The sequence below is a fragment of the Chlamydotis macqueenii genome, chromosome 1, assembly GCF_036417535.1.
Source record: "Chlamydotis macqueenii isolate bChlMac1 chromosome 1, bChlMac1.mat, whole genome shotgun sequence".
NCBI classification, from domain to species: Eukaryota; Metazoa; Chordata; class Aves; order Otidiformes; family Otididae; genus Chlamydotis; species Chlamydotis macqueenii.
The window spans coordinates 196916951-196943053 of record NC_141556.1 but is presented as its reverse complement, the minus strand read 5'-3'; the positions used below and the strand labels follow the sequence as shown (position 1 = coordinate 196943053).

The following is a 26103-nucleotide window of genomic DNA, read 5'->3' as shown; positions in this document are numbered from 1 at the left end:
TGTTGACTATTTGATAAGTAGCAGGGAAGTACTGTTCTAGAGGCTAGGAATATAAAAAGCTTGAAAGGTAAATCCCAAGTGCTGTGACAGTATTTGGGATAACTGACACGTACTGTTGAAAATGTGTGGAAAAGATTTTTTTAGTAATGAAAAGTAGTTCATATTAACATTTTAATTCATGCTTAAGTGATGTATCTTTGGCATTCTTCAGAAGCTCAAAGTTCTTAAATTTTTGTGATAATTATTTAAAAATGAAAGCTTAAATTCTAGAGAAAAGCCTAGAAGTTACATTTTATTGGGGATTTTCTTTTTCCCCAGAGCTGTATATTCTGCTCCAAACCAAGATACGGAACATGTAATTTAACAGAAGCATGGGATTTTTCTAGGTGTATTTCTGTTGGATAAAGTTTTAATTATGTTCTTGTTATGCAAGTTACTCTGTAGCATGTTATGCTGCAAACGATTGTGGAAAGATTACTTTATTCCATTGTAGTCTGTTGTCCAAAAGTACAGGTGGAAGATGAGTGGAGTCTGGAACACAGGGACATGGATTTGTGTACTGCTATAACTTAATGGAATACTATCTTCTAGGTTCATTGATTTCTGCTGAGGAAGATTTGGAACTCTCATGACTTTGACAGTTTGCACATTAAGTGGTATTCATTGCGTTTAAAACATTATTGAGAAAAACAGGAACTCTTACAGGAATCAATGACATAAATGGAGATCCCAGATGTGGACCCACTGTGCTTTGCTCTAACTGCAGTGTAGTTCTCTGGCTGCGGGCTAGACTAGGAAACGAGTATGGGAAACCCCAACTCTAGAGTTTGTCACTGAGGTCGGATACATGGTACTTCTTACAGCTTTAGAAGAAAATAACTAATGAAAAGCTAAGATTTCATTTTCTTATAAATTTGCAGGGTTTATATGTCAAACATTAGTTTAGAAATTCCATGTTCTCTGTTGGGATCTCTTTTTTTTCTTTTTCTTTTCTTTTTTTCTTTTTAATTGCAGTTGGTAATAGCAGTGTTGTTTGTCTCAAGATAAAATTACTAGTTTGCAAACCCAGTGCAAGTGAATTGAGGTCTGCAAAACCCATCCTAGATGTAGGATGGGACCATCCTGAAATTTGTTCATGTTCTGAAGCTTGTAGCAATGGAGAGTGTGGTACCATTGAATAGCATTTTACTTTAAACCCGAATTTCTAAAACATCATCTTTCTTCTGTTAATTGTCAGTTTGAGCAGAAAAATTATTTTATGATCATATATCTGTGAATATTATATATATATATATATATATATATGTACATATCTGTTCACTTAGTTTTTTTGTGTGGTTTTTTGTCTTAAAGATTCTTGGATATCCCAGTCAGCATCCTTCCCTAGGAATCAGAAGCAACCAGGTGTGGATTCCTTGTCACCTGTAGCATCACTTCCTAAACAGATTTTCCAGCCTTCTGCCCAGCAGCAGCCTTCAAAACAGGTTAAAGTCACATGTGCAAACTGCAAAAAGCCTTTACAAAAGGGGCAAACTGCTTATCAGCGAAAAGGATCAGCTCACCTTTTTTGTTCTACTACCTGCCTCTCGTCATTCTCACACAAACCCACTCCAAAGAAACTTTGTGTTATGTGCAGAAAGTAAGGAAATTTTTAATTTTGTTTCGTATTTTATTTCTTCACTATGAGGACGGTGGGGCACTGGAACAGGTTGCCCAGAGAGGTGGTGGATGCCCCAGCCCTAGAAGTGTTCAAGGCCAGGTTGGATGGGGCTTTGAGTGATCTGGTCTAGTGGAAGGTGTCCCTGCTTTTGGCAGGGGGATTGGCAGGGGGAAGGGATTTTCAAGGTCCCTTCCAACTCAAGCCATTCTATGATTCTATGATATTAGCAGCTAAATCAAGTAATGCTTAAGATTCTTATGCATGTGTGAGAATTGCTGCATTAATTATATAAAATTTGACTATACAAGTACTTTATATAGTGTTGTTTTAACGTTCTTTGGAAATGTTGAATTAACTGTGTCTGCTGTAACAAAATAGAAAGTCTACCAGCTTTTGAATTCAGAGTATGGCAGATTGTTTCTATGAAAGCCAATACACAAAAAAAGTACTGATTTATCTTTTTTTTTAAAGATGTCAAAGTTGGAATATATGCTGTGACAAGATATATTCTTTAGATCTAAAATAAAAAAATGGACCTTGTCTTATATACAAAGAATTAATTTTGATAGATAAAGATAGAAAATCAAGAGGCTTTAAAAGAAGGAGAAACTGATACTTAAAAGAAGCTGGAAGACATTTCCACTGTTGGCAGTGGAAAACTACTGAAACTATTAAAAGTATTGATATACTGTGTATACGTACTTTGGTACACTGAAAGCCTAGAATATTTAGCATATTTTAGTCTTTTTTTTTTTTTTTTTTTTTTAATGCATGCAAAAGCTCAATTTCTCTCAACTCTCACCTCTACAGAACTGGTTAAAAGCACTCTGTACTCTTTCTGTTGACTTGTATGTGTTTATATACTTTTTTTTTTTTAGAAGTAGTCTGGTAGTCTGCTTCTACTTCCATATTCATCTAGCTGTAAAGATGAAAATGAAGACTAGACTAATATTTTTATTTCTGTTGGAAGTCTTGAAAACTCATGGCTAAATCTGTGCTCTCTTGCAAGTTTTGAGATCCTCATCTGTGTATTGTAAGAGGCTACATACAAAACAACACTAAATGAAAAGACTTTATTTCTGAGTGATGAGGAAAATACCGTATTTCTAGCCTTTTGGGTTACTTATAATAGTGTATTTGATTTCTAGAGAACCTCTATGAAGTCACCTTTGACAATTTTTTGAGGTAATGTTGGTCTTTGCTCTTCCACTACTATGCAGCTACCTACTCAATCACAGTTAAATAGAAGGCAGTATACGCATGAAATTGTTCCTGTGTAGCATGGCTTCGTTGTAAACCCCAATCTTACCTAGCCTCTTTTTTGACTTTATTGCCAAATTTTTGCTACTTGATGGTAGCAAACCAGGTACTCCTTGCTCCCTACTTGCTGCTGTGTTCTTTGCCTACCAAAGCAGACATAATATTGTCAGATTGCAGGCTGGTGAAAGGATAAGGGAACTCTAGCAAAATCCATGAGATCTTGAAAGTAGATTGTATAGATGATAATAGTTGATATGTCATAGGTCAGACTTTCAGGGGTAATGCTCAGATTTATCTTTAAATGTGTAGATTCATTTAAGTGGAAAAAGTAAAGCCTACAATAACTTTTAAGAAATTTTATAACCCAGCATGAAAAGTCAGCATTCTTAGGTATTTTATTTTAACCCACTTTTCTAGCACTCTTCTGAACCTTTGTAACCACATAAATAGTGTAGAAATTATTATAAGAAGGAAAGTATAGGAAGTACCTGGCATTCCCTGTAGTGTTTTTGATTTTTATTGACTTATATTACTGTCTTTGACTTTGCACTTATGTCCTTTGATAGAAGTTAATGTGTGCTTTGTTACAAGTTAATAGTGTTTGTAAGTCCTGGTGGAATCCAGCCAGAAACTGTAAACTCCTCAGGGCAGGAGCTCTGGCTTTGTTTTGCAGAACAGAAATGATAACACTCCCCAGAACAATTCCTTACTAGCTTGCCAAAGGGCAAGACACAATCTGCTGATTTTCCTTTGATGGAAGAAGGCAGGCTCTCAAGTGTTAATACCCAGGGGATGCGCAAGTTTATTTTCAAGAGAGTCTGTCTAGGGATGCATACAGCATTTTTTCAATATTTTCAACTCATCCTAGTCTTAGGGCTCCCAGGTGTGAGTGTCTGGGGCATGGCTTTTCCAACTGGTGATCCATTGTGGTGTCAATAGAGATCCAGATGTGCCCAGTCAATTTTTTTTAATTTATTCTGCCTGATAGCATTTCCTATATGTCAGTAATAGGGTTTTTTTTTTTTGCTTAGTGGGCAAACACGGAGGCTTCTATTTCTTCTCCTTACTGCTTCTAATTTATGGTATGTGATAGTTTGGGATTAAGAGTGAAACTGCCTTAGAAATTATCTTAGATGTTTGGGACACCTGATTACAAAGGTGCACTGGCAAGCATGGTGTCAGCATACTATTGAAGATAAAGGAAGTCTGGAATTAACTTCAGTGAAAAACAGTGTAAGTCAGTTTGGTTAGAAGAAGTTTTGTTCTATTTCAAATTAATTTTATTGGTGGTTGCTTGTCTCATTTAATGCATTAAATTTGTGCAGTTTCATAGGCAATTGCATGAAGTGTTCAGGTGCTTTGGAACTTTAATGATGGAATTAACTTTTAAAAAATTTTAAATTATAAAACTTCTAGGCAAGTTTATGGTAGGGTTTTAAGCTTTTTTGATTGTGTTTATAAGCATGACAAAGCAACCTTCTCTCTTCCTCTTTTCTTATACTGAGATTAATACTGGAAATGGTGGAGTTATATACAAATAAAGACCTTTTCTTGCCTTTTACTATAAATATGTTTTTTCCATATGAAACTTGAGTATAGCTTTTGTGTAAAGCTGCAAAAGGACTAGTTTAAATTTGCTGTGTTAATTTTTGGTGTAAGATTGAGTTTGTCACAACAAGTACATAATGGTACATTAATGTCAGTTGGTTCTAGAATAATGTAATGTGGTGGAAAAAAAAATTCAAACAAAAAAGGTTTCTACACAGGAAAGACATTGTACTTGCAGTACTTAGAGTAGTTGGAAAAATATTATTAAACTTAGTCTTTGACATGTGACTAACAACTGTACACCCACAAAACCAGTTTGAAAGGTAAGCACTGAAAGGAAGAATTAATCTTGTAAGATGTAAACTGTTCTTGTTTAAATATGTATATGTATTTACATATACATAGTGTATATGTACAGAGTGTTTTTTGTCTTTCAGAGATATAACAACAATGAAAGGTACCATTGTTGCTCAAGTTGATTCAAGTGAGTCTTTCCAGGAGTTTTGCAGTACATCATGTTTATCCTTCTATGAAGATAAACAGAATCCCTCGAAAGGAGTTTTGAATAAGTCAAGATGCACTATCTGTGGTAAACTAACTGAGGTCTGGTTGACTGCTTTTTCTCTTATCTTTCTCAGTAATGACAATATTAATAACTTATATTCTGAAATAACTGAAAATAAGGAAATGTAATATCTGATCAGTATTTTCATATATAGTAAGATATTAAGATATGCAGACATAATATTAATGAAGAGCAACTGAAGGAAGAAATAATTCAGAGGTTAATATTTTATTTTTGTTTCAGGAACTTGAAGTGCCTTTTGCTGATATTTTGTATTTACTGTCAACATTTTTATTAGGTGTAGAATCTTGTAATTATAGCCCAGATCTCCCACATAGAAGAATTGCCGTTGAGAAAAGTCAAGATAAATTGTTTCATTTACTTTTTACTGTATGTTTTGAAAGATCATAGAGATGTTTTTAGAGATATGTAGAATATGTGTTTTCAAATTCTCATGAATGTATTAATTTACTCTTGATGCCATTGCTGGGCCCACCATAGTTCGGGCTGCTACTTTACACAACATATGTGTCTGGCTAGTCATGGCCATGCCATGTTGTTAGGCTGCAAACTGAATATTTCATAAAATCACATGAATTGACTTTCTGCTCTAATATGAAATTACTACTTCCTTCCCTGTGATCTTTGCTTCTAGGCTACAAAAGCAAATGGGTCCAAGATGTTTTCCTAGAACTTTAGAGACAACAGAAACACGAGCTTCTTTTTCTATATTTCACAGTCATTTCAAGCATCTCTGTTCTTAAACAGTGAGCTAGTATAATCTGCTTTTAGTTGTTGTACTTGAATGTAAGACTTTTGGCTTGTCTAGTAGTTTCAAGCAACTTTGTGCTTGTGTGGTGATAGAATACTTTTTTTTTTATTTATTTTTTAGATTCGTCATGAAGTTAGCTTTAAAAATATGACTCATAAGCTGTGCAGTGACCATTGCTTCAATAGATACAGGATGGCAAATGGTTTAATAATGAATTGCTGTGAGCATTGTGGGGAATATTTGCCCAGTAAAGGAGCTGGAAACAATATTCTTACTATTGATGGTCAGCAGAAAAGATTCTGCTGTCAAAACTGCGTTGGTGAATACAAGCAGGTAATTACTTTTTTACCTATAAAGTAAAATTAAATAAACATTACTCCTTAAATTTATCCTGTTATACATAACATGAGTTTACTTCTCCTTAGAAGTCTTAAGTTACAAGAACTTCTGAAAATGAAATTAATACCAGTGAGAGCAAACTATCTGGAATGGACCTTTTACTACTGGCTTTTTTTTATAATGTTGGAATAGTAATGCCTATTTGTTATTGATGAAAATAGCATTGAAATTAAACTTTCTGATAATAATTTTGGTTTCTTTCTCATGGGTGTGTCACTTAGGAGTATATTAATAGCAAGCTCGACACACAGACTTCCTGATCCTTAAGTGATGTTCTTTTTTAGATATAAAAGTTCACTTCTGTGCTGTCAAAACATTAAAAAATGTGCAAAGCATACAGATTGGACATTGCTGTGAGAATGCTCTAACTGATTACACATTGACTGGGTACCTGTACTACGTCTAATCTCCTTCACTGTACAGCATAGGATTTCAGGCTTTATTGTTCTTTTCATCCTTCCATATGTTAAATTTTGTGCTTTCATTTTTTTTGTTTGTTTTTATTTATTCTTAAGACTGTTAAGATAATAATTGTTGTGGTTAAAAAAATTCCAAGTCAAGAAATCTGATGCTGATGCCTTTTACATATTGCAGAGCCAGCTTAGCTCTGAACCGTTGCTAATGCTGACTGGAACGTTTAAATGTTAATCACAGTATTTATGGTATAACAGGATAGCTCTGAAATATTAAATATTTTGGGGGAGGAGATGCAATTTGGGGATTTTTTTATTTTTTTTCTCGTTCAGATTTTTTTACTTGGTACATTTCAACTGAATTTATAGGGATAGTGTTATTAAATGCGGAAGTACTATTTTACTAGCAGGAATTTTTTTTTTTGTCTGATTTTGAAGTTCACACTTGAATATGTAAGTGGCCCCAGTGCTGCACATTGCTTTGGGTTCTTTCTTCATCTCTTTCCATTTTTAAGAAACCAATGATCCAAGAGAAAAGGGAGTGCAGTGCTGAATATTCTTAAATTCTTTAATGTTGCATCATATATGTTTGTATTTTCTCTTTGGACATTCGGTTTTGATGCTTTTGGGGATGGCTGTTCTTGTGTATATGCAATGTACAAACAGCAAGTCTGGCAACTTGCATATGTAATCAGCATAACTGGAAACATAACATAAGCATTATTCTTTTGTCACAGCTGTACCAAAAGGGACAGGATAGGTTTCCGAGATACTAAAAACATAGGCATGCCCAGAAGCCATGGAAAGACTTGAAGAAACGTTGAATTCTGTCTCTCGAAGAAACAAAAAGGCATGAGATTAACTTTGAACTTGAGACATTCCTGTACAACCAGTATAACATGCAGTGCCCATGGAATTATGAAATGAACATGGAATTTTGAGAGGTCAAATGATAAATCTGTACTTAACTCTCATTACGGACTGTACTCTGTTTGTTCTGATACTATTGTATTTTGTGTTTAGATATGCGTTTGAGAATGAGAAGGATATGGATAGCAAGTTGTATGTTCTGGTTTCATTTGGGGAGGAGCAGCAGTTTGCAGTACCAGGAATCTTCACAAGTAGTGTTGGATATTGTGCGTTATTGTGAGGATCCTTAAGAGAACCTTTAAAACTGAGACACATTATTTTCGTGCATTTGGGTCTGACAGCAGACTGTATTCAAGCAAGTTCTTAATTCTTTTGTGGAAATATTTGGTACTGGCGAACTGTAATAGGCTGTGAGAAGCTTAATTTGAATGCTCTTGTGCATCTGGTTTGGAGTGGTGACTAAGTGTAATTCTTAACTGATAGGCTTCACGTATTCCTGCAGTTTCAGGGGTTTGGGGTATTTTTGATACGAAGAGAAACTTTAAACTATAGAATTAGGAGTTTTTTAGTGTATGTTGTAGGTGACAAAGTTGGTCAGGACACAATTATTTGAGAATATTTAGTTGTCTAGCAGGATTTATTTAGATTTGAACTTCCATTTGCATTAAGTTTTTTGAAACTGAATGTTTTTAAGGAATTCTGTTTTTAAAAAAGGAATTTAGACTTTGGAAAATGTCAGTGACAACTCGATGGGCCACAATTAGTAGACTGTAGGTTGCTTTGTTCAGTCGTAACAATGTTTTCTTGGAATTTTTTTGTTAGGCCTTGCTTTTAAAGGAGAACCAGTGAAGGAGAGAATGTGGGAAAGTCTCTATTGCATACTGAAATAAACTTGATTGAATTAATAATACAGGAAAAGTTGATGTATCATTTGATTACAGCATTGTGTTGTACAACTGATCATTGTGTCACATCACAGTTTTAGCAAATGTTTTCTTACCAACAGTTGTAAAATACATAGGTCTTACTGGTATAAGCTTTGTATTAAGCAGCTTATGTTGTAAATGTCATACACTTTTCTTTATGCTATAAACTTGTAGTAGTAATAAATGAAAACTGTTTCTTATTACTTGTACACATCTATATACTTCATCCTTATTTTTTGAATAAATATTACACTGATTTGAACAATTAATTTTCAATAACTTATCATGGCCATTTTTTCTTCCTGGAATGAAAAAAGTTAAAATTGCGAGTAATAAAAATTACTATGGCTCTCGAAGTGGCCACATTTCGAGTGCAAATAATGCATCGGCTGCAAAGAGTTTCTTTCCTCTGCTTTAGACTGTTGGTGGGAGTAAGAAACAGTGTTTTCCTGGGGTGGGGAGTAGGTTTCTTCTGAAGTGCCTAAGTTGCCTTTCAATGTGATGGATGCACTGAGCTTTCTGTGTAACAGTTACAGAACCTGCTTAAAAATTACACACAAGTAATCTTTAATATTGCATCCTACGTTTTGCTTTCCTGAGAGGTGATGGCTGTTCTTTCTTACCTAAAACTGAAGTAATTACAGAGCTTAAGTTTCTTTCATATGAAAAACAACCTATGAAAAATAAATAGATTAATTAACCATGTAAGGGTTAAAAAAAGAAAATAAATAAATAGACATTGCCTAGGTATTGCCCACTGTGGTTATATGTAAGAGTGTATTAGTTTCCTGATGGCACACCAGCCATTCACGAAAACAGCTAAGTGCAATTCATGCTTTAAAAAAAAACCAAACAAACCAAACAGAAAATAATGATAAAATTCTCCCTCCAAAATGGAATCACTGTGACAACTTAGATAAAATGTCAGAACCCTTATTGGAAATGGTTATTTTTTTTTAAACCTGAAAAAGAATACTACTAATAGATTGTAAATTCTTTAGCTGTTGCACTGATGTTCAAACTCTTCACATATAAAGCTCTTCACATATAGAGGGGCAAGAGGGACTTAAAGAATGATGCTAAACAAAATAATAAACAGAAAAACTCTAGAAGAGAATGAGATGATATCTGACAAGGAGATGGCTAAATTGTGTATGTAATTGCAAATGCTGAAATATTTTACTTCTTTGAGTAGGCCTTTCGTATAATTAAAATGAGAACTTAAGCATTTTAAAAATTACTTTAGGGTTCATTTAAAAATTAGTATCTTTGCAACAAATTGAAACAGACTCCAAATATGCCTGCCCTGAGAATATACTAACCAAATATTAACCATATACATGTATTGTTTCAATGTTTCTGATACTATTGCACGTTTTCTGACTACAAAATTTGTCGACTTTCTTTTCAAGGCAGTTGCAGTGTTGTTTGTGTCCCGGTTTGGTGGATTTGAGTACAGGCTTGACAACCTTTTTGTAAGGAACAAGTGAATTCTGTGACTTTACTTCTGCAACCAACCATAACTCTTTTCAGCGGTTGAACTAAGATAAAGCTGAGTCTGTGTCTAGTTTTAAAAATGGTCTTTAACTGCTTTGCTTACTGGCCTGATCAGTCCTCAGTGCTTTTCATTCTGCCATTTAATGCTTTTACTAGTCTAAAATGTTTCTTTACTTTTTTTTTCTTTGTTTCCTTAACTAAAATTCTTCTTGTTAGAGTATGATCTGGGATTCACTTGCTTAAGGTGCTTCTTAAAAGTGATGGTCTTCATGTGCTGTCAAAAAAGAGGGGAAGGAGTTCTGGCTATCACTTTATAGGTTTTTTGATCACTCTGGAATGAAGTGAGTACCAGATGAATGCAAGCCAAATTAGTATTTTCCTAGTTGGAGAGGATGCTTGCAGTGTCTTTTCATTTAGTGAAAGTTTTCCTTCAGTACCGAATAAAAGTGCATTTGATTGACTTCCTTGACTAGATGAAGACTTACTCCTGAACATGCTTCAAGACTAACCAGACTATGCCATCCCTTTAAACTGTTCACTTACAAGCAATAGAAAGAACCTACCGTAGGCAGCTGTGCTTCCTTGTTCCAAATTCAACTCCTTGCCAAACAACAGTTTTTGTGAAACTCTCTTAAAATCCTTTCCATCTGCTTTATCTGTGTGTGGGGGTTTAGGAACCTTCACTACATACAATAATATTCATATCAATTCTGCAGCTTATGATTCATTGCTTATGTAGAGTTTTTCATTAGTCTCACAAAATGTATTGTTATCTACTGGTTTAAATCTCACCTAATGCTGTGCTAGAACGTCTTACTGCATAGTATTCCAGTGGAAGCATCTAGGGTTTTCAGCTTTGTCTTGTCCCATGCAGTATCTGTTCTTTTTTTTGTGCTTCTTTGCTATTGAGACAGAGCTGTCCTCCTTTTTATTTTGATAGTACAATTAACTACAAAACATGCTGCTTTCTGCCATTCTTACTGCTTTATAAACTTGTTTCCAACTGTCTGTTTCCAGAGTAAATACTGTTGGCAAAACCGGTAATTGTCAAGTTGAGCAGCCCCATTACATTTAAATATTGGAAATATTGACACTTCAATATTTTTTTTTTTTTTTTTTTTTTTTTTTTTTTTTAATTCTGGTCACTTCTAAAGAGAAGTTCTGTGGTTTCAGCCAGTTCAAACTGTAGTTTAATAGTGGAGTCTCTTCCTCATATGGTAAACCACTTCTGTCTCACTTCAGGTAATACTCAGTTTGGTATTCTCTGATAATACTGAACATCTGATACTATGTACACTTCTACAAATGAAGATAGCTAGATGCTTTTTACCTCATCTACCATGGTTAAATGACAGAAGTCTTTTAGCAACCAAGAAATAATCCAATTCCCCTTTCTTCCTGCTTAGTGGTGTGTGGAGGGGGTGTTTTGAGGCCTCTTGGTATTTATGCCTCCAGTTTCTTGCATCTCTGATTCAAATCAAGTCCTCCTAGAAACTATCCTGTTCTTCTGCCTTTTCTCCTACCTTTTATTTACTCCTGTTTCTGGAACCATTTGTTTTGCCATTTCTGCTTCAATTGTCTCTTCAGCTGAAGGATTTGCTGCTGTTCAGTAAAAAAAAAAAAACAAACTATGTAATCAGCTTCCTTAGGTACCTCAATATCATTCGTAGTAAGTGTTCAGGATGTTATTTTGTTGATATTTTAGAAGATAAAATGAGATATGTATATCAGAGGTGTTAAAACAACTTTGTAGTTCTGAGGAAGAGTAGTTACAGCAGTCCAAATTGTGAGGTGTTACCTGTGTGGGAGCCCAGGAAACTCTTAGGAAGAGGAAGCAAGTAGGTGATAGGACTAGGTATCAGAGTTAGGATGGATATAACCACCTCCATGCACTAATGTACCTGGAATAATGGGACCGTTGAGAGGCAGAGGGAAAGGCAAAACAGAAACGGCAGAAACACTCAGTTAATGTAAAAGTAACTTGCTTTTTGAGACAGAGGAAGAAAGGATTTTCAGCTCTTCTTTTCTTGAAGGCAAGTGTATTGAGAATGGGAACAAAATTGGCAGAAAGAGGGAGCACTCACAGTTGGAGATGCCAAAGAATAGTTACTGGACAAGTTACTGATTTGTCTGTTTGCAGAGTTCAGCTGGTGGAACATAAACACAAATAACTTGGTATTCAAGGGCCATAAAAGCCAATTACTTCAGCTTTTACTTTTAAGACTTGGGCAAATGCTTTTGAGGTGTTAGTAATCTTAATCTCTTTTGTTGGAGCAGGGAAGAGTTTACATTTGTTATTCTTGGGGGAGAGATGGTTTGGGTGCCATATTCCAAAAGACTGAATAAATAATACAGTTTCTTCTTTCTTTGCTGTTACAGATTCTGCTGACATCTGGTTCTTTTCTTAGACCTGCGTGTTGATCTGGATCCATCCGGACCATCCTTCTTTCATATACATCTAAAGTAGTTTAGCTGCTATTTTCTTGATTGCCTTACTAAGGGATATCTGTTATCGTAGAATTCCATGTAGTGAATATCTCCGCTTTTCTACTTACGGAAGATTTCTGTCTTCTTTACCTTTCTATTTGGACAAAGATTGACTGTGTTTCTTTCTCAGAATATTCTTTTCTACAAGCTTTCCTGCTATTTATCTTATTTCTGATCTGAAACTGTCTCTCTGTAAAGTTAATAGAGAGAAGTTTGCCTGGATTGAGAAGTACGTACTGATCTGTTTACCATGGACCATATGAGTTTAACTGCAAAGCATTTTCTTTAACTAGAAACAAATCTTTGGGCTGCGATGTAGCACTGTAGCAATCAGCTGCTATTCCTGTGTCCTCAATCGTTTGGCTCTTGCACTGAGAGAAGTTGTAGCCAGAACGCTATCTTACACTGCAGGCATGTTCTTCATCCTGCTCTCTAGCATTCTGAAGGCACATGAAGCAGGTAATACTGTTTTTTTTCAGTCAGGAATAAAAGTCTGTAGCACAGGTGCCTAGATGCAAGGCACTGAGAGCTTTATTGAAGTACTCTTGCAGCCAGGAAGTTCTAGAACATAGACATTCATTAGTTTCAGCTGCAAACAGAAGTGAGACCGACTTCTAAAATGCCATGAAATTACACTATTGGTCTGATGTTTAGTTCGGGGCTTCATCTTTCTTCTTAGTAGGATGTATGCAAGAAGAGTTCAAGATAGCAGCTTTCGTGGTCCTTTCAGTAAGATGTAAAGGAAGATCACGATTCCTTGTAAAATTATTGTTTCTGATAATGGCAAGAATAAAAATTCCTCAGAAATTCATTCAAGTGAATTTCTTTTATTTCCAGGAAGTTGGATTTCTGTTGCAACAATACTTGTATTTCTGGAATATATCTCATTCATCTGTCTTGTTTTACATCTTGATAGCCACTTTTGTAGTTGACAGTTTGAGTTTAACACTGTTCTAGAGGACAGAATGAAGATTTGAAATTTATATAGAACTAGTAACTTGTGAGAATTTTCAAATCACATGAAGTATTTTGTAATCTATCTTTTCTTAGTTTTCTATCATGTGATGCTCATCCTAAAGTAGACCTGATTTCTAGGATTAAATGTCTAATAGGGTATACAAACAAGGCATGAAAAAATGAGTTAAGAATAAAATATAATAAGAACAGAAGAATATTCAGGCTTCTGCATTTACCTTAGACTTTATGCTTTGGAAGAAGTCAAATACGCAAAGGGATCTAGCTAAAATTAGGTCACCTTGGTGCAGAATCTAGGTGGAGTAGTATAGGCAGACTACTTTGCATCAAGCTTCCTCTCAGAAGGCACTGGGCCATTATTCTTTAGAAATTTTGCCTCTGGATTAACTTAGGTTTTTTGTACTTAGTAATCTAATTGACGTAATTTTCTTTACTAATTTGATAGCAATATTTTTACTTAAAATTTTCCTTAAAATTGCGATTCTTAAACTTGCATATATTTTCATAGGACACTATAGATTTGAATTTGCCAGAAGTGGTGCATGGAAGGAAAATGCGTGATACTTTCTCTTGTGGATTGGTTCTGTGTAAATTCCATCATTGAAGGAAACTTGAAACTGAGACTAGTTTGAATATGTAGGTTTTTGTCTGTATCTACTGTTGCCTACCATTGAAGTATCATGGGGAGCACAAGATGAAGCCAGTACTTGATCTGGAATGGAAGATAACCGCCAAGAAGGCAGCTTTGAGAAAGACTTGGGTGTCCTGGTGGACAAGAAGCTGAACAGGAGTTAGTAGTGTGCCTTTGCAGCAAAGATGGCTAACTGCTTCCTGAGTTGTATCACAGAATGCTTGAGGTTGGAAGGGACTTCTGGAGGTCGTCTTGTCTACCCCTGTGCTCAAGCAGGGTCACCTGGAGCAGGTTGTCTAGGACTGTGTCCATTTGAGTTTTGAATATTGCCAAGGATGGAGACTCCACAGCTTTTCTGGGCAGCTTATTGCTATATTAGCAAGAGTATAGCCAGCTGATCGAGGGAAGTGATTTCCATGCCCTGCTCCCCAATCCTTCTGCAGTCCTGAGACCACATCTGGAGCACTGTGTCCAGTTTTGGATTCCACAGCACGAAAGGCATTGACATACTGATGCAACTTCAGTGGAGAGCTACCAAGATGTTTAGAGGGCTGGAGCACACAACGTAGGAGGACAGACTTGGGAGACATTACTTTGCTCAACCTTGAGAAGGCTAAAGGGGGATTAGTTATCTAGTGGGAGGGTACAGAGAGGACAAATTTGGACTCTTCTTAGGATAGTGGAAGGATAAGAAGCAACAGAGACAACTTGAGAACAAGAGGAAATTTGATTTAGATAGGAGGAAAAGCTTTTTTTTTCCTGTGAGGGTGATGAAATCCTCCAGAGAGGCTTTGGAATGCTTGTTCTTGGAGATGCTCAGATTTGACTGAATAAGATCCTGAACAAGCAGCTCTGGACCTGCTTTGAGCAGGAGATTGCACTTGACCTCTGGAGGTCCCCTCTAATCTACGTGGTTCTGTACTTCTGAAACAAAGAATGAAGCAGTGATGTTTAAAGTAAAGATTCAGGAAGTTTTTTGGGTTTGGTTGGGGTTTTTTGGGGATTATTTTTTGTTGTGTTCCCTCTTTGCTTCGTAGTGAAGATTTTGGTGGTGTGTGTTCTGTTTTTCTCTCTACCAGTGAAGTTCATTCTTTTGTCTCCTGACCTTGAAATAACAACAGTAGTGACATAGCTTTACATTTTTCTTAATTTCTTTTCTGAACATCCACTTTTGCTTGAGGATGGTTAAAATATTAAATTAAAAAGAAAAATGTTCTGCAGTAAGATGATGACAGCCGTTCTGGTTCAGATCAGGGATAGAGACTCCTGCTACATACGTAAATGGGCATGCAAGGAAGAGTAAGAAGAGGGCAGATACTTCGGGTGTTTTCCCTTGAGCATTCTCTTAGCTTCTGACTCTAGACATCAGGGGATGTCTTGAACTTTGTACAATATTCCTGTACGCTGTTTTTAGTGAATCTGTTTAATAAGTGCTTGTCCAGTCTCCTTATGAACACAAATAAGCAGTGTTTCTATGCATTACACTCTTCATTAAGAAGTTCTGCTGACCTGCTGTTATGTGAAGAGCTGCCTCCTGTTGTTTTGAACATTCATATGATTTCCCATAGTTGTTAATATTGGAAGAGATAGTGAACAGTTGATCCACAGTGCCCCATATTATACTATTTTTGATTCTTACTGTCATCCTCTTAAGCTGTCTTTTCCTGTTTCCAGGCCGAAAATGCTTGCCTCTTAAAAATGCTCTTCAACCTTATGTATTACTGTACTTCTCCTTAGTTTTCGTGAATCTCCTGTTTATTTCAACCAGAAGACTGCTCTAGGGATAGGATTCTCATAACTGCATATTCTTAGAGATGAAAGACAACGTGTTGTGCTAAATGTGAGAGTAGAAATTTAAGTTACATGAGAACCTTGAGAAGAGAGTGTCTATTCTGGAAATCTGACACTTAAAAACAAGGTAAAATTCTTGGTTTGCATTATGGCTACCTAAAAACATATGGGATAGTACAGTCTGAGGTTCTCTGATGCTGTCAATGCAGGGAGTCTTTGAGTTAGACTATTAAGATGAATGTTTGAGACACCTATATACTACTGATTGATGAATACTTTTCAGGTATGCCTTAATCTTTTGTGTAATAGTGTTGTATTCCTTGGTTTTAATATTCAAACATTTGAGGAGTGCTGACAAGAGTAATAAAATGCAGGAAGACATTCACCTTGAAGGAGATCATGCTTACGAGGTTTTGGGAGCAATACATTTAAAGAGGTTTTGGGCCTTTTAATTGTTTTTTTTTTTGTTTTTTTTTTTCTTCACTGGTGTTGTGTCTCCTTCATTTGTGTAACGACATGTCTACACTTCTAATAATGCATAAATGCTTGAACACTCTTCTTAGTTACTGTGACAGGACTAAAGTGAGAGCTTTGCTGTTATGCTTTTGTTTCTACCAACAGAATCTTCTGCATCCTTGGTACGTTTTTTGGAAATTAATGTTTTTTCGTAGTGTTGATAATTTAGGTCTAGATTTGCTAAATTATTACCAAATATGGGTAAAAATTCTTCGTATTGCTTTTAAGTCTGAAAAATCTAGGGTGAAATCAGTAAACAATTCCAGTATTATAAGGATGTTTGAAATTCAGAAGTGATGGGTATGCTGCTGCACTGTACGTTATGTGCATGATCCTTTCTTGACATCAGTTAAATAATGAGATACTTGAGATGCTGGTTAGCAAAAGCTATTTCTGCTTTCAGGGGATTTTTGTTGAAGCATAGTCTGTTGACATGGTGAATCTTTTCTGATTATGCACTGATCAGCTTACTATAAATTCCGTTATTATAACCTGTATTTTCATCTTTCTGTCTCTTGAAGTCTTCATGGCCTCAGTTTGGTGGTGGTTTGGTTTTTGTTTTGTTTTGTTTTTTTTTTTCCTCCTTTCAGACATAGAAGTTGTGAAGCTTTCTTACCTGTGCGTTGCTTCCTGATTGTATTCCTGAATGCTCTTTGTTATGCTGTTTGTCAGGATATTTGCATCAGTGCTTCTAGATTTAGATTTTGGTTTATTTTAGAGGTACCAAGGCTATTTGTGCATGCAGGTTTTTTTTGACAGTTGTTGTCCATTAAGCTTGTTCCAAGAAGTCAAGTAGCTTGTAAATTGTGGCCTCCTGTGTTCTCACTGGTAGTATAACATGAAGTATTCTTGGTGTCTTGCTTTTGCCTATTAGCCTGCCAGAGGAGATCAATGTATATTGCAAGGGTAGCTCCAGCTCACAGAACAGTATCATTGCTACATTTTGGTCTTCGTACTCGGTGTGAATTTTGTCAATATTGTGGCTGATTAGGAGGATTGTTAGAAGCTGGGTAACGTTTTTAAAGGCAAACAAAAAAAAAAAAAAGATGGGAAGGAAGGGTCCTGGAGTTATATAAAATACCCTCCTTCAGGTAGGAGCTTGGTATCTTGACACATACTCCTTTTTGGAGGAAATCCACAGTAGAGGTTGGAAATTGTGAATTTCTGTGATATTTTGAAATTTTGCTGGTCTCTGCAAGGTGCTACACCCAGTTTGTGACAGAGGCATGTGTATTTGTACATTTTTATGTACATGTTTTTAATATAAGGAAGTTTACACGTATTACAAAACTGTAGGTTTCCTCTCTGGCTATCTGTAAGATTGGATTTAGATAGTTCTCAAATGTAAGTAGGTAAAGATAGGAAGAGCAAAGATATCCATGGCAACTTCTGTTACTCTGAACAAAGTGAAGCACCTATGAAACGTGCTTTGCTTTTCCTTCCCCCTTCAGCCCTTGAGAAGGGGGAAAGACAGAGAGGTAGAGCCAAAATTATTTCTCAACAGAAGGGAAGAAATTTTAAGTGCCCAAGTGTCAACAAGGTATTTTCTAATAGTAAGAAGAGAGTGTGTCTGATAGACTGGTCGCTGTTCAAATGAGGATTTCTCTGTGATGATCACTGTCAAAACCATGATACTATTTCTATGGGCAGGAAAGCTGTCTAAACACTATTTTTCTGAAACTTACTTTATGGTGCTTGAGGTACTTGCCTAACACTAAAGTATGCAATACATGTAGCAGATCAGAACTGTTGATTTTGTGTTTGACTGTGTCATTGGTATTTATGCTTGGTGCAACCTTTCTGTCGTTTTTATGGAACATCTGTTCCCTTCTGTGGCAAACAGTTGATTGGCTGACTGCTGTGTTGAGAGGTGTCAAAATTGAGTCTGTTGTTAGGTTCATGGAGCTACAGTTCCTCCTTGGATCCAATGAGAAGCATAGGAATTCTGCAGTGTGTTTTTCCTGCATGGAGGACTGGAACTGGGAGAGCTGAGAAATTAGAGGTTCTCCCAACAGTGCTGTTACCAAGAAACTGCTATGCCTAGCTCATACATGATAATATTAAGGATGTTCATTGGAAACTATACATTTTTTTTCAAAGTTTAGGACCATTATTTATCCTTCATCTTTGCTGTGCCAGTCTCCTGTTTCTTTTTTTTACAATGATTGCCCTGTTGACAAGGAGAGAGGAACAGAGTGGTTTCAAACTCTCCAACTGACCACAAGTTGCTGTATACTGTTACCACAGTTCGTGGTTTGCAGATGGTGAGGTTTGGGACGGTTGTTTCTTTTGTTTGGTTGGGGTTTTTTGGGGGGATGTGTGTTTGGGTTTTGTTTTTACTCAGAAATTTAGTTTTCCTAGGAGAAAGAGACCCAACCGTAGCGCTGAATGCTGTTGAGAGGATGGTGATGAGAGTTAGTTAATACAGGAAGGCTCTGATGGGGGAGCAAATTGCAGAAGTAAATAAATAATTTTTTGTCTGTGTTGTTATACCATAATTTAAAACCAAAAGGCAAACATAATTTTAACTAATGCATTGTTTTACTTTGTTTTATGTTTTAGAAATATGGCAAATTAACATCTTGTACTGGCTGCAGAGCTCAGTGCAGGTTTTTTGACATGACTCAGTGCATAGGACCTAATGGATATATGGAGCCATACTGCTCAACTGCATGCATGAACACACACAAATCAAAATATGCAAAATCACAAAGTAAGTGAAAAGGATGATGGATTTTCATCACTGATAAGAGTAGAATTTTTTCCTAAAGTTTGAGCACTGGGAGTGGGTTGTTTGTTTAAGAATTAATCTATAAAGATGTGACTTTATAGGTTTCTAAATTTATTGGAAAAAAAAAAAGAAAAATATCATCTTACATTAAACACTAGTAAATGGACCCATGAGAGGTTGTTTTCGCCACTGGCCTTTTTGCTTGATGTCAGAAACAGTTTTCAACTATCTTAAGGCTTCCTGGGAAAAAAATGATGAGACATAATGTGCTCTGATGTGTCACAGAATGACATAATTCATGCATATGAATTAATATTCTCTTCTCTGTGATCCAGCCCCACCACATTTTATCTCCTCAAGCAACAATTGGAGGATAGAGGTAGTTATAATGTATATGAATATTCTCTAGGCAAAATTTTTAATCTGGATGAAAGGAATTGGTAAATAACTCAAAACGTGTGTTCTTCAATACACAAAGCAGGCATAGATCTCAATTCAGTGGACTTGAAGTTGAAAACACTCTAGTGAATTTTAGAAAAGAAGGTGCAATTTCATATTTAATGCTGATCTTTAATGGAAGAATTCAGCAAAACCTCTCCAGTTTCTTTTGTTCTACGTGACTTGTAGAAGCTGACTGGAAAACAGACGGATCTTAGCTTTTTACATTGAAATGGTTGGAAGAGCTGACCCATAATTCAGGGTTGGTGGGTTTTCTGCGCTACTATTTTGTGTTTATTTTGTTTGTAAACTACGTTTTTCTTTTAGGTATGGGAATAATTTGCCACTTTTGTAAACGAAACTCTTTACCTCAGTATCAAGCCACAATGCCTGATGGAAAACTGTACAACTTTTGCAGTTCCAGTTGTGTAGCTAAATTTCAGGTTAGCTGTTGTGTTAAATCTTTTCCTCCCTAAATATTTGTGCACCTGTGTTTGTGTTAAGTATTTGCATATTAAACTAACTTGCTTGTATATACATGTTTATGAGTTATGATTAACATAGCAGATGCCTCTGGCTCATAACAATTTGATCAACGTACTGTTTCATAATGATAACACTAGCTACTGTCTTAAACTTAAAAAATCAGATCATAACAATCCTTCTTCTCCTTGATACCGTAAGAAAATGCAAAGCACCCAGCCTCTTTATGGCGATGAGCCTTGCTGTTCTGCACTGAACATCAGCAAGTTTTGTCTCTTTTATACTAAACACAGTAACAAAATTCTCGTGTTGAGTATTGTACTAACAAAGGTGTGTCATGGGGAATGGTGACTGTCTCTGAAATTAAAGGTTAGAGCCTAAGCCATTAAACGTTTATGGATGAAACTAGCCGTTTAAATTACGTCCAGAAATGGGAGTGTCGCAAGCCTAATGTTAGGCACACTGGTCGAGGCTGCTATGCTTGTTGAAAATGTCATATTTTTAATATGACTTGAGGTTAAAAGCATATGTAAAATGTATTGTAGTGATTAATCTTAGGTGATCAAAAAGTTTTCCCAGATGTGCACTGTATAATTGATAATTGCTTTCTCATGTGTTGTTAAACAGTTACATGCCTACAAAATTTTTCCTATTTGTCATTAAATTTTGCTGTTTTCTGTTAACTGGAAAGCAAATCAATCTCATAATTGCTTCCTTAATACCCTGGATAGGATCTCCATCATGTAGCCCTGTTCTGTGCTTCCATCTTAACCAATTTAGTAGACGTCTGTCAGTGGAACTGATTAACAAAATAGATGCAGATTGTTAGTGTGTAATGGCAGATCTGTAATACTTCTTGCAGACTAATTTGACATGTGTTTTGTTCTACATGGTCTTACGAGTGATTGCAGCCCCAAGAGCTCTCAGCTATTTGAGTGAGAAAAAGAAAGCTAGTGAATGACAAATGCAGTCTGCATTAAACAACATTATTGAATATAACTATCAGATCAGTTGATGCTGGTTGTGAGTTTCTGATCTTCCTGAGACCTTGCTGATGCTTCTGTTGCAGTTTGAGTGCTATGTGTAGATCTGTGTCTTTAATGCTGTAGCAGAGTTTAATTAGAGCAGCCATACAGTCTATGAGTTCTCAGTAAAGACCAAGAATGGGTAGGTGGTCACTTGCTTGCCATTAGTTTACTCAAACATCTCTGTCAGATTCTAACTTTTAACAGTTTTCATGTATTCACTGTCTAGAGGAATAAAATGTATTCACCATTAGGTAAGAGTTGATCGTATGAGAACAGCTTCTTTGATCCATTTATTTAGTATTTAGATGGCAAGGACAGTATACCACAATGTGAGCATTGGACTGTAAGTGTTCCCTTGAGACTTTTTTATACCTAAGTGACACATAAGAGATTGAACTTAAATTGGGAAAATGGTTTAATCCATTTGGTCAATCACAATGCTTTCTGCAATGATCTTTTGAAAAAATGACTCATTTACTATGGTGCTCCATATTTTTCACTGTTTACTAATGCAGATAACTCTTGTTTTAATTTTCTGGCGTTGTATTTGTCCCTTTTTCTTACTGTGCCCGTTTTTACATGTTTTTCTTTGTTAGGGGTTACCCTTCTCAGAACAGAGTAACTGCTGTTTCAGGTCTGTGTCTCTGCAAAAATTTGAGTCCTTTTGGTTTACAAATGCATTGGGATATTCAAATTCCCAATTTGTTTACAGTGCTTTAAATTGATTGTCATTTTATCTTATGAAAAACCTTTTGTTTTTACCTGTTTTAATGTATTAAAATATTTGAAAGATTCAGTTGAGCTGCTTGTTGTGCAACTTATGTCCGTACCTCTGTTCTCCTTTCTGCGGACAGCTTGCAAGAACATTCAGCCTTGTAAGAAAAGAGAGTAAAAGAGGGAGAATAGCCTGCTTGATGTGATTTTTTTGGTTTGGTAATTGGTGGAAGAATAGTGTGACTGTGTCTTGTCTTCTTTCGTGCTCTGTCTTGGAGGATGTCATTACAGAGTTAAGGACAGAACTGTCCCAAAATTGTATTGTTTTAAGCCAGTTTTGCTGTCAGTACCTGTACTGGATCAGTTGAAGAATCTTGCTCTGAACTTGTCTCTTAAGGAAAAATAAACTGCTAATTTATTTATTGTGAACATGGAGGCTGTAGTACAAGTGTCTTCCCAAAGTTAGCAACTGTGTAAGTGTCTTAAAGTACAAACTATCTTGCAAAACATGAGCCTATGCAAAATTTTTTACAAAATTTGTACTAAGGCTTTGGGATTTTTTCGATTTATGGATGTATCTGGAGAGTGGTAGAACCAGTATGCTTAAGAATTATAAGTACAGTGGCGTTTAGCAGGTTACTCACTCTGATCCTTCACTAATGTTGTTCTGTTTCACCATCATTACAGTGTCTGTAAGTGTTCTTCATTGCATACCTTACATCTCTCTTTCTCACACACACACATATATTTTTAAAAAGGAGTATGTTGCAGTGGGAAGGGTGGAGGAAGCTCGGCATGCTTGTCACAGAAATACTTTTCCAAATTTGATAATCATAAAAATAGTTGAGGCTTCCACACTGAGGCTGGAAGGTCTGTGTGTGCATGAGCGTAAGGGGAGTGTTTGGTTCCTTCCCCATTTAATTTACTGCTCTTGATTTGGTCTGTAGAACAGTCGTAGCAGATGACCGTGTGTAAAAGATTCCTCATATGTACGTGCTTCTCTTTTTCACATTGAGAACAAATTGATTCTTTCAAAGTTGTTTTTTCTTAACTAGGAAAAAAATGACCACAGTCCGACTGCCTGCTAGCCCTTCCACATGTGCATTTACATACAGAAGTGTTTCCACAATTTGACTTCGTGTTGCTGTGAGCAAGGCTAACGCCTCTGTTGCTTATGCTGCGGTGACAGGGGCAGGCCAGAAGCCGAGCTACTACACTGCCCTTCTCAGAAGAGTCCTAGGCTGCATCTGCCTACTGTTCATTAATGATCTGGCAAGTTAGAGCAGTTTGAGGTGGTTGCATTGAAGGCTGAAAAGGGCTTTACAATGATTTTTCATTTTGTTTGGCACGTCCCATGCTCTTGTTGTTCAGGGCAGACTCAAGTCAGATTAAACGTAACTATTTTTTGATTGAATTTAAGATATTCAAAGGGGCACGCATATAAATACATTATTTCAAAGATACTTTGATAAAGCATGACATCGATAAAACCTTGTTGTTTGGAGTGACCTCCAAAAGATTTTAATGAATGTATTATCTTTTTGCTGCATTATTTTTTGTGTGTGATAATGCTCCCAAATTATTTCTAAAGATACTCTCTATTCTAAGCATATTACAAGTTAAAGGCAAAGCAGGATGATGAAAATATTATGTGCATGTCATCTTGACTCATTAAAACACTATGCAGAAGCAGTCCTTAAGCAGGATAATAGAAACTCAAAGGAGGCATATCAAATCATATTGTGATTAACTGTTGGTTTTACAACCATCTTCTGCTTGGTTTAGAGCTTTCAGTAGTACAAATTCAGTTCTTTACTGATTTCTGTAGGAAAATATTTAGTTGACTGTAGGAGTTTATGATAAAAAACACTGGGTTTGTTTTAGAAGCAATAATGCTTAATTGTGTAGGCTTTTTTTATCTACAGTAAGAGGTAAAGACTCTTTAAAAACAAGTCTGAATTTTGAACAGTCTCAAACTTCATTGTTCTTATTGTTCATTTACAAACCCCCTGGGCTGTGTAGGGCCTGAATTTAGAATCGTAGAATGATTAGAGTTGGAAGGGACCTTCAAAGGTCATCTAGTCCAACCCTCCTGCAAGAAGCAGGGACATCCCCGACTAGATCAGGTTGCTCAGAGCTTCATCCAGCCTGGCCTTGAAAATTTCCAGGGATGGGGCATCCACCACCTTTCTGGGCAACCTGTTCCAGTGTTCTTCAACTCGCATTGTAAAAAATTTTTTCCTAATTTCTAATCTAAATCTACCCCCCTCTATTTTAAAACCATTACCCCTTGTCCTATCACAACAGGCCCTACTGAACAGCCTCTCCCCATCTTTCTTGTAGGCCCCCTTGAGGTACTGGAAGACCACTATCAGGTCTCCCCGGAGCCTCCTCTTCTCCAGGCTGAACAGTCCCAACTCTCTCAGCCTGTCCTCATAGGAAAGGTGCTCCAGCCCTCTTATCTTCGTGGCCCTCCTCTGGACCCTCTCCAACTGGTCCATGTCCTTCTTGTGCTGGTGGCTCCAGAACTGGACACGGTACTCTAGGTGGGGTCTCACAAGAGCAGAGTAGAGGGGGAGAATCACCTCCCTTGACCTGCTAGCCACGCTTCTCTTGATGCAGCCCAGGATGTGGTTGGCCTTCTGGGCCACAAGAGCATATTGCCTGCTCATGTTGAGCTCCTCATCCACCATCACTCCCAAGTCCTTCTCCTCAGGCCATCCAGCCAACTCCTTATCCACTGAGTGGTCCCGTCCATCAAACCCATGCCTCTCTAGTTTAGAGAGAAGGATGTCATGCGGGACAGGGTCAAAAGCTTTGCACATGTCCAGGTAGATGATATCCATTGCTCATTCCTTGTCCACTGGTGCTGTAATCCTGTCATAGAAGGCCACCAAATTGGTCAGGCACGATCTGCCCTTGGTGAAGCCATGTTGGCTGTCACCAGCCACCTCCTTGCTCTCCATGTGCCTTAGCATGGTTTCCAGGAGAATCTGCTCCATGACCTTGCCAGGCACAGAGGTGAGGCTGACCGGCCTGTAGTTGCCCAGGTTCTCCTTGTTCCCCTTTTTAAAAATGGGGATTATGTTCCCTCTCTTCCAGTTATCGGGGACCTCACCAGACCACCACGACTTCTCAAATACGATAGCCAGTGGCTTGGCAACTTCATCCACCAGTTCCCTCAGGACCTGTGGATGGATCTCATCAGGTCCCATGGACTTGTGCACCTTTAGGTTCCTCAGATGTTCCCGAACCTGCTCTTCGAGTACAGTGGGCGGTTCTTCATCCTCGCAGTCCCTGCTTGTGCCTTCCACAGCTTGGGTGGTGAGACAAGAGCCCTTATCAGTGAAGACTGAGGCAAAAAAAGTCATTGAGTACCTCAGCCTTCTCCATGTCCCTGGTAACCAGGACACTGGTTTCCTTCCAGAGGGGGCCTACATTCTCCTTGGACTTTCTTTTGTCCCCTATATACCTATGGAAGCTTTTCTTGTTGCTTTTTATATCCCTGGCCAGATTCCGTTCCGTCAGGGCTTTAGCCTTCCTCACCCGATCCCTGGCCACTTACACAGCCTCTTTGTAGTCCTCCCAGGCTACCTGTCTCCGCTTCCACCCTCTATAGGCTTTCCTCTTCAGTTTCAGTTGGTCCAGGAGCTCCTTGCTCATCCACGCCGGCCTCCTGGCCTTTTTGCCCAAGTTGATCTTCATCGGGCTTCATCAGGATGAACCTCTGCTGAGCTTGGAGGAGGTGCTCCTTGAATGTGGACCAACTTTCCTGGGCCCCTCTTCCCTCCAGGGCCCCCTCCCATGGCACTTTGCCCATCAGGTCCCTGAAGAGGCCGAAGTCCGCCTTCTTGAAATCTAGGGCTGAGAGCTTGCCATGTAGTTTCCTCGCTGCCCTGTGGATCTTGAACTCCACTGTGTCGTGGTCGCTGCAGCCAAGGCCTTGTCGTTTCATATGTGTCCTTTCACAGCCCCCACCAGTCCCTCCCTGTTGGTGAGCACAAGGTCGAGCATGGCACCCCTCCTTGTCGGCTCCTCTATCGCCTGCAGGAGGAAGTTGTCGTCCACTCATTCCAGGAACCTCCTGGACTGCCTGTGCCCTGCCGTGTTGTCTCTCCAACAGATGTCAGGGTGGTTGAAGTCCCCCATGAGGACCAGGGCTTGTGACCATGAGGCTGTTCCTATCTGGCTATAGAGCGCCTCATCTGCTCTGTCCTCCTGGCCAGGCGGCCTGTAACAGACCCCCACCGTAATGTCCCCTGTCTGTCCCCGTCCTCTAATCTTGACCCATAAGCTCTCTGTCAGCTCCTCCTCCATCCCCAGGTGGAGCTCCACGCACTCCAGCCAGTTGCTGATGTAGAGAGCGACACCCCCTCCTCGTCTCCCCTTCCTGTCCTTT

General features: G+C 37.6%; 1 protein-coding gene across 1 annotated transcript in view; it reads left to right on the top strand.

Moving 5' to 3' along the window:
• Positions 1-26103, top strand: part of ZMYM2 (zinc finger MYM-type containing 2) — a 94327-nt gene that overhangs the window by 29313 nt on the left and 38911 nt on the right. The window contains exons 5-9 of the mRNA XM_086739536.1: positions 1354-1639; positions 4906-5071; positions 5926-6138; positions 18873-19023; positions 19807-19922. Of these exons, the coding sequence (XP_086595662.1) occupies positions 1354-1639; positions 4906-5071; positions 5926-6138; positions 18873-19023; positions 19807-19922 (932 nt within the window). The remainder of the gene's footprint in view (positions 1-1353; positions 1640-4905; positions 5072-5925; positions 6139-18872; positions 19024-19806; positions 19923-26103) is intronic.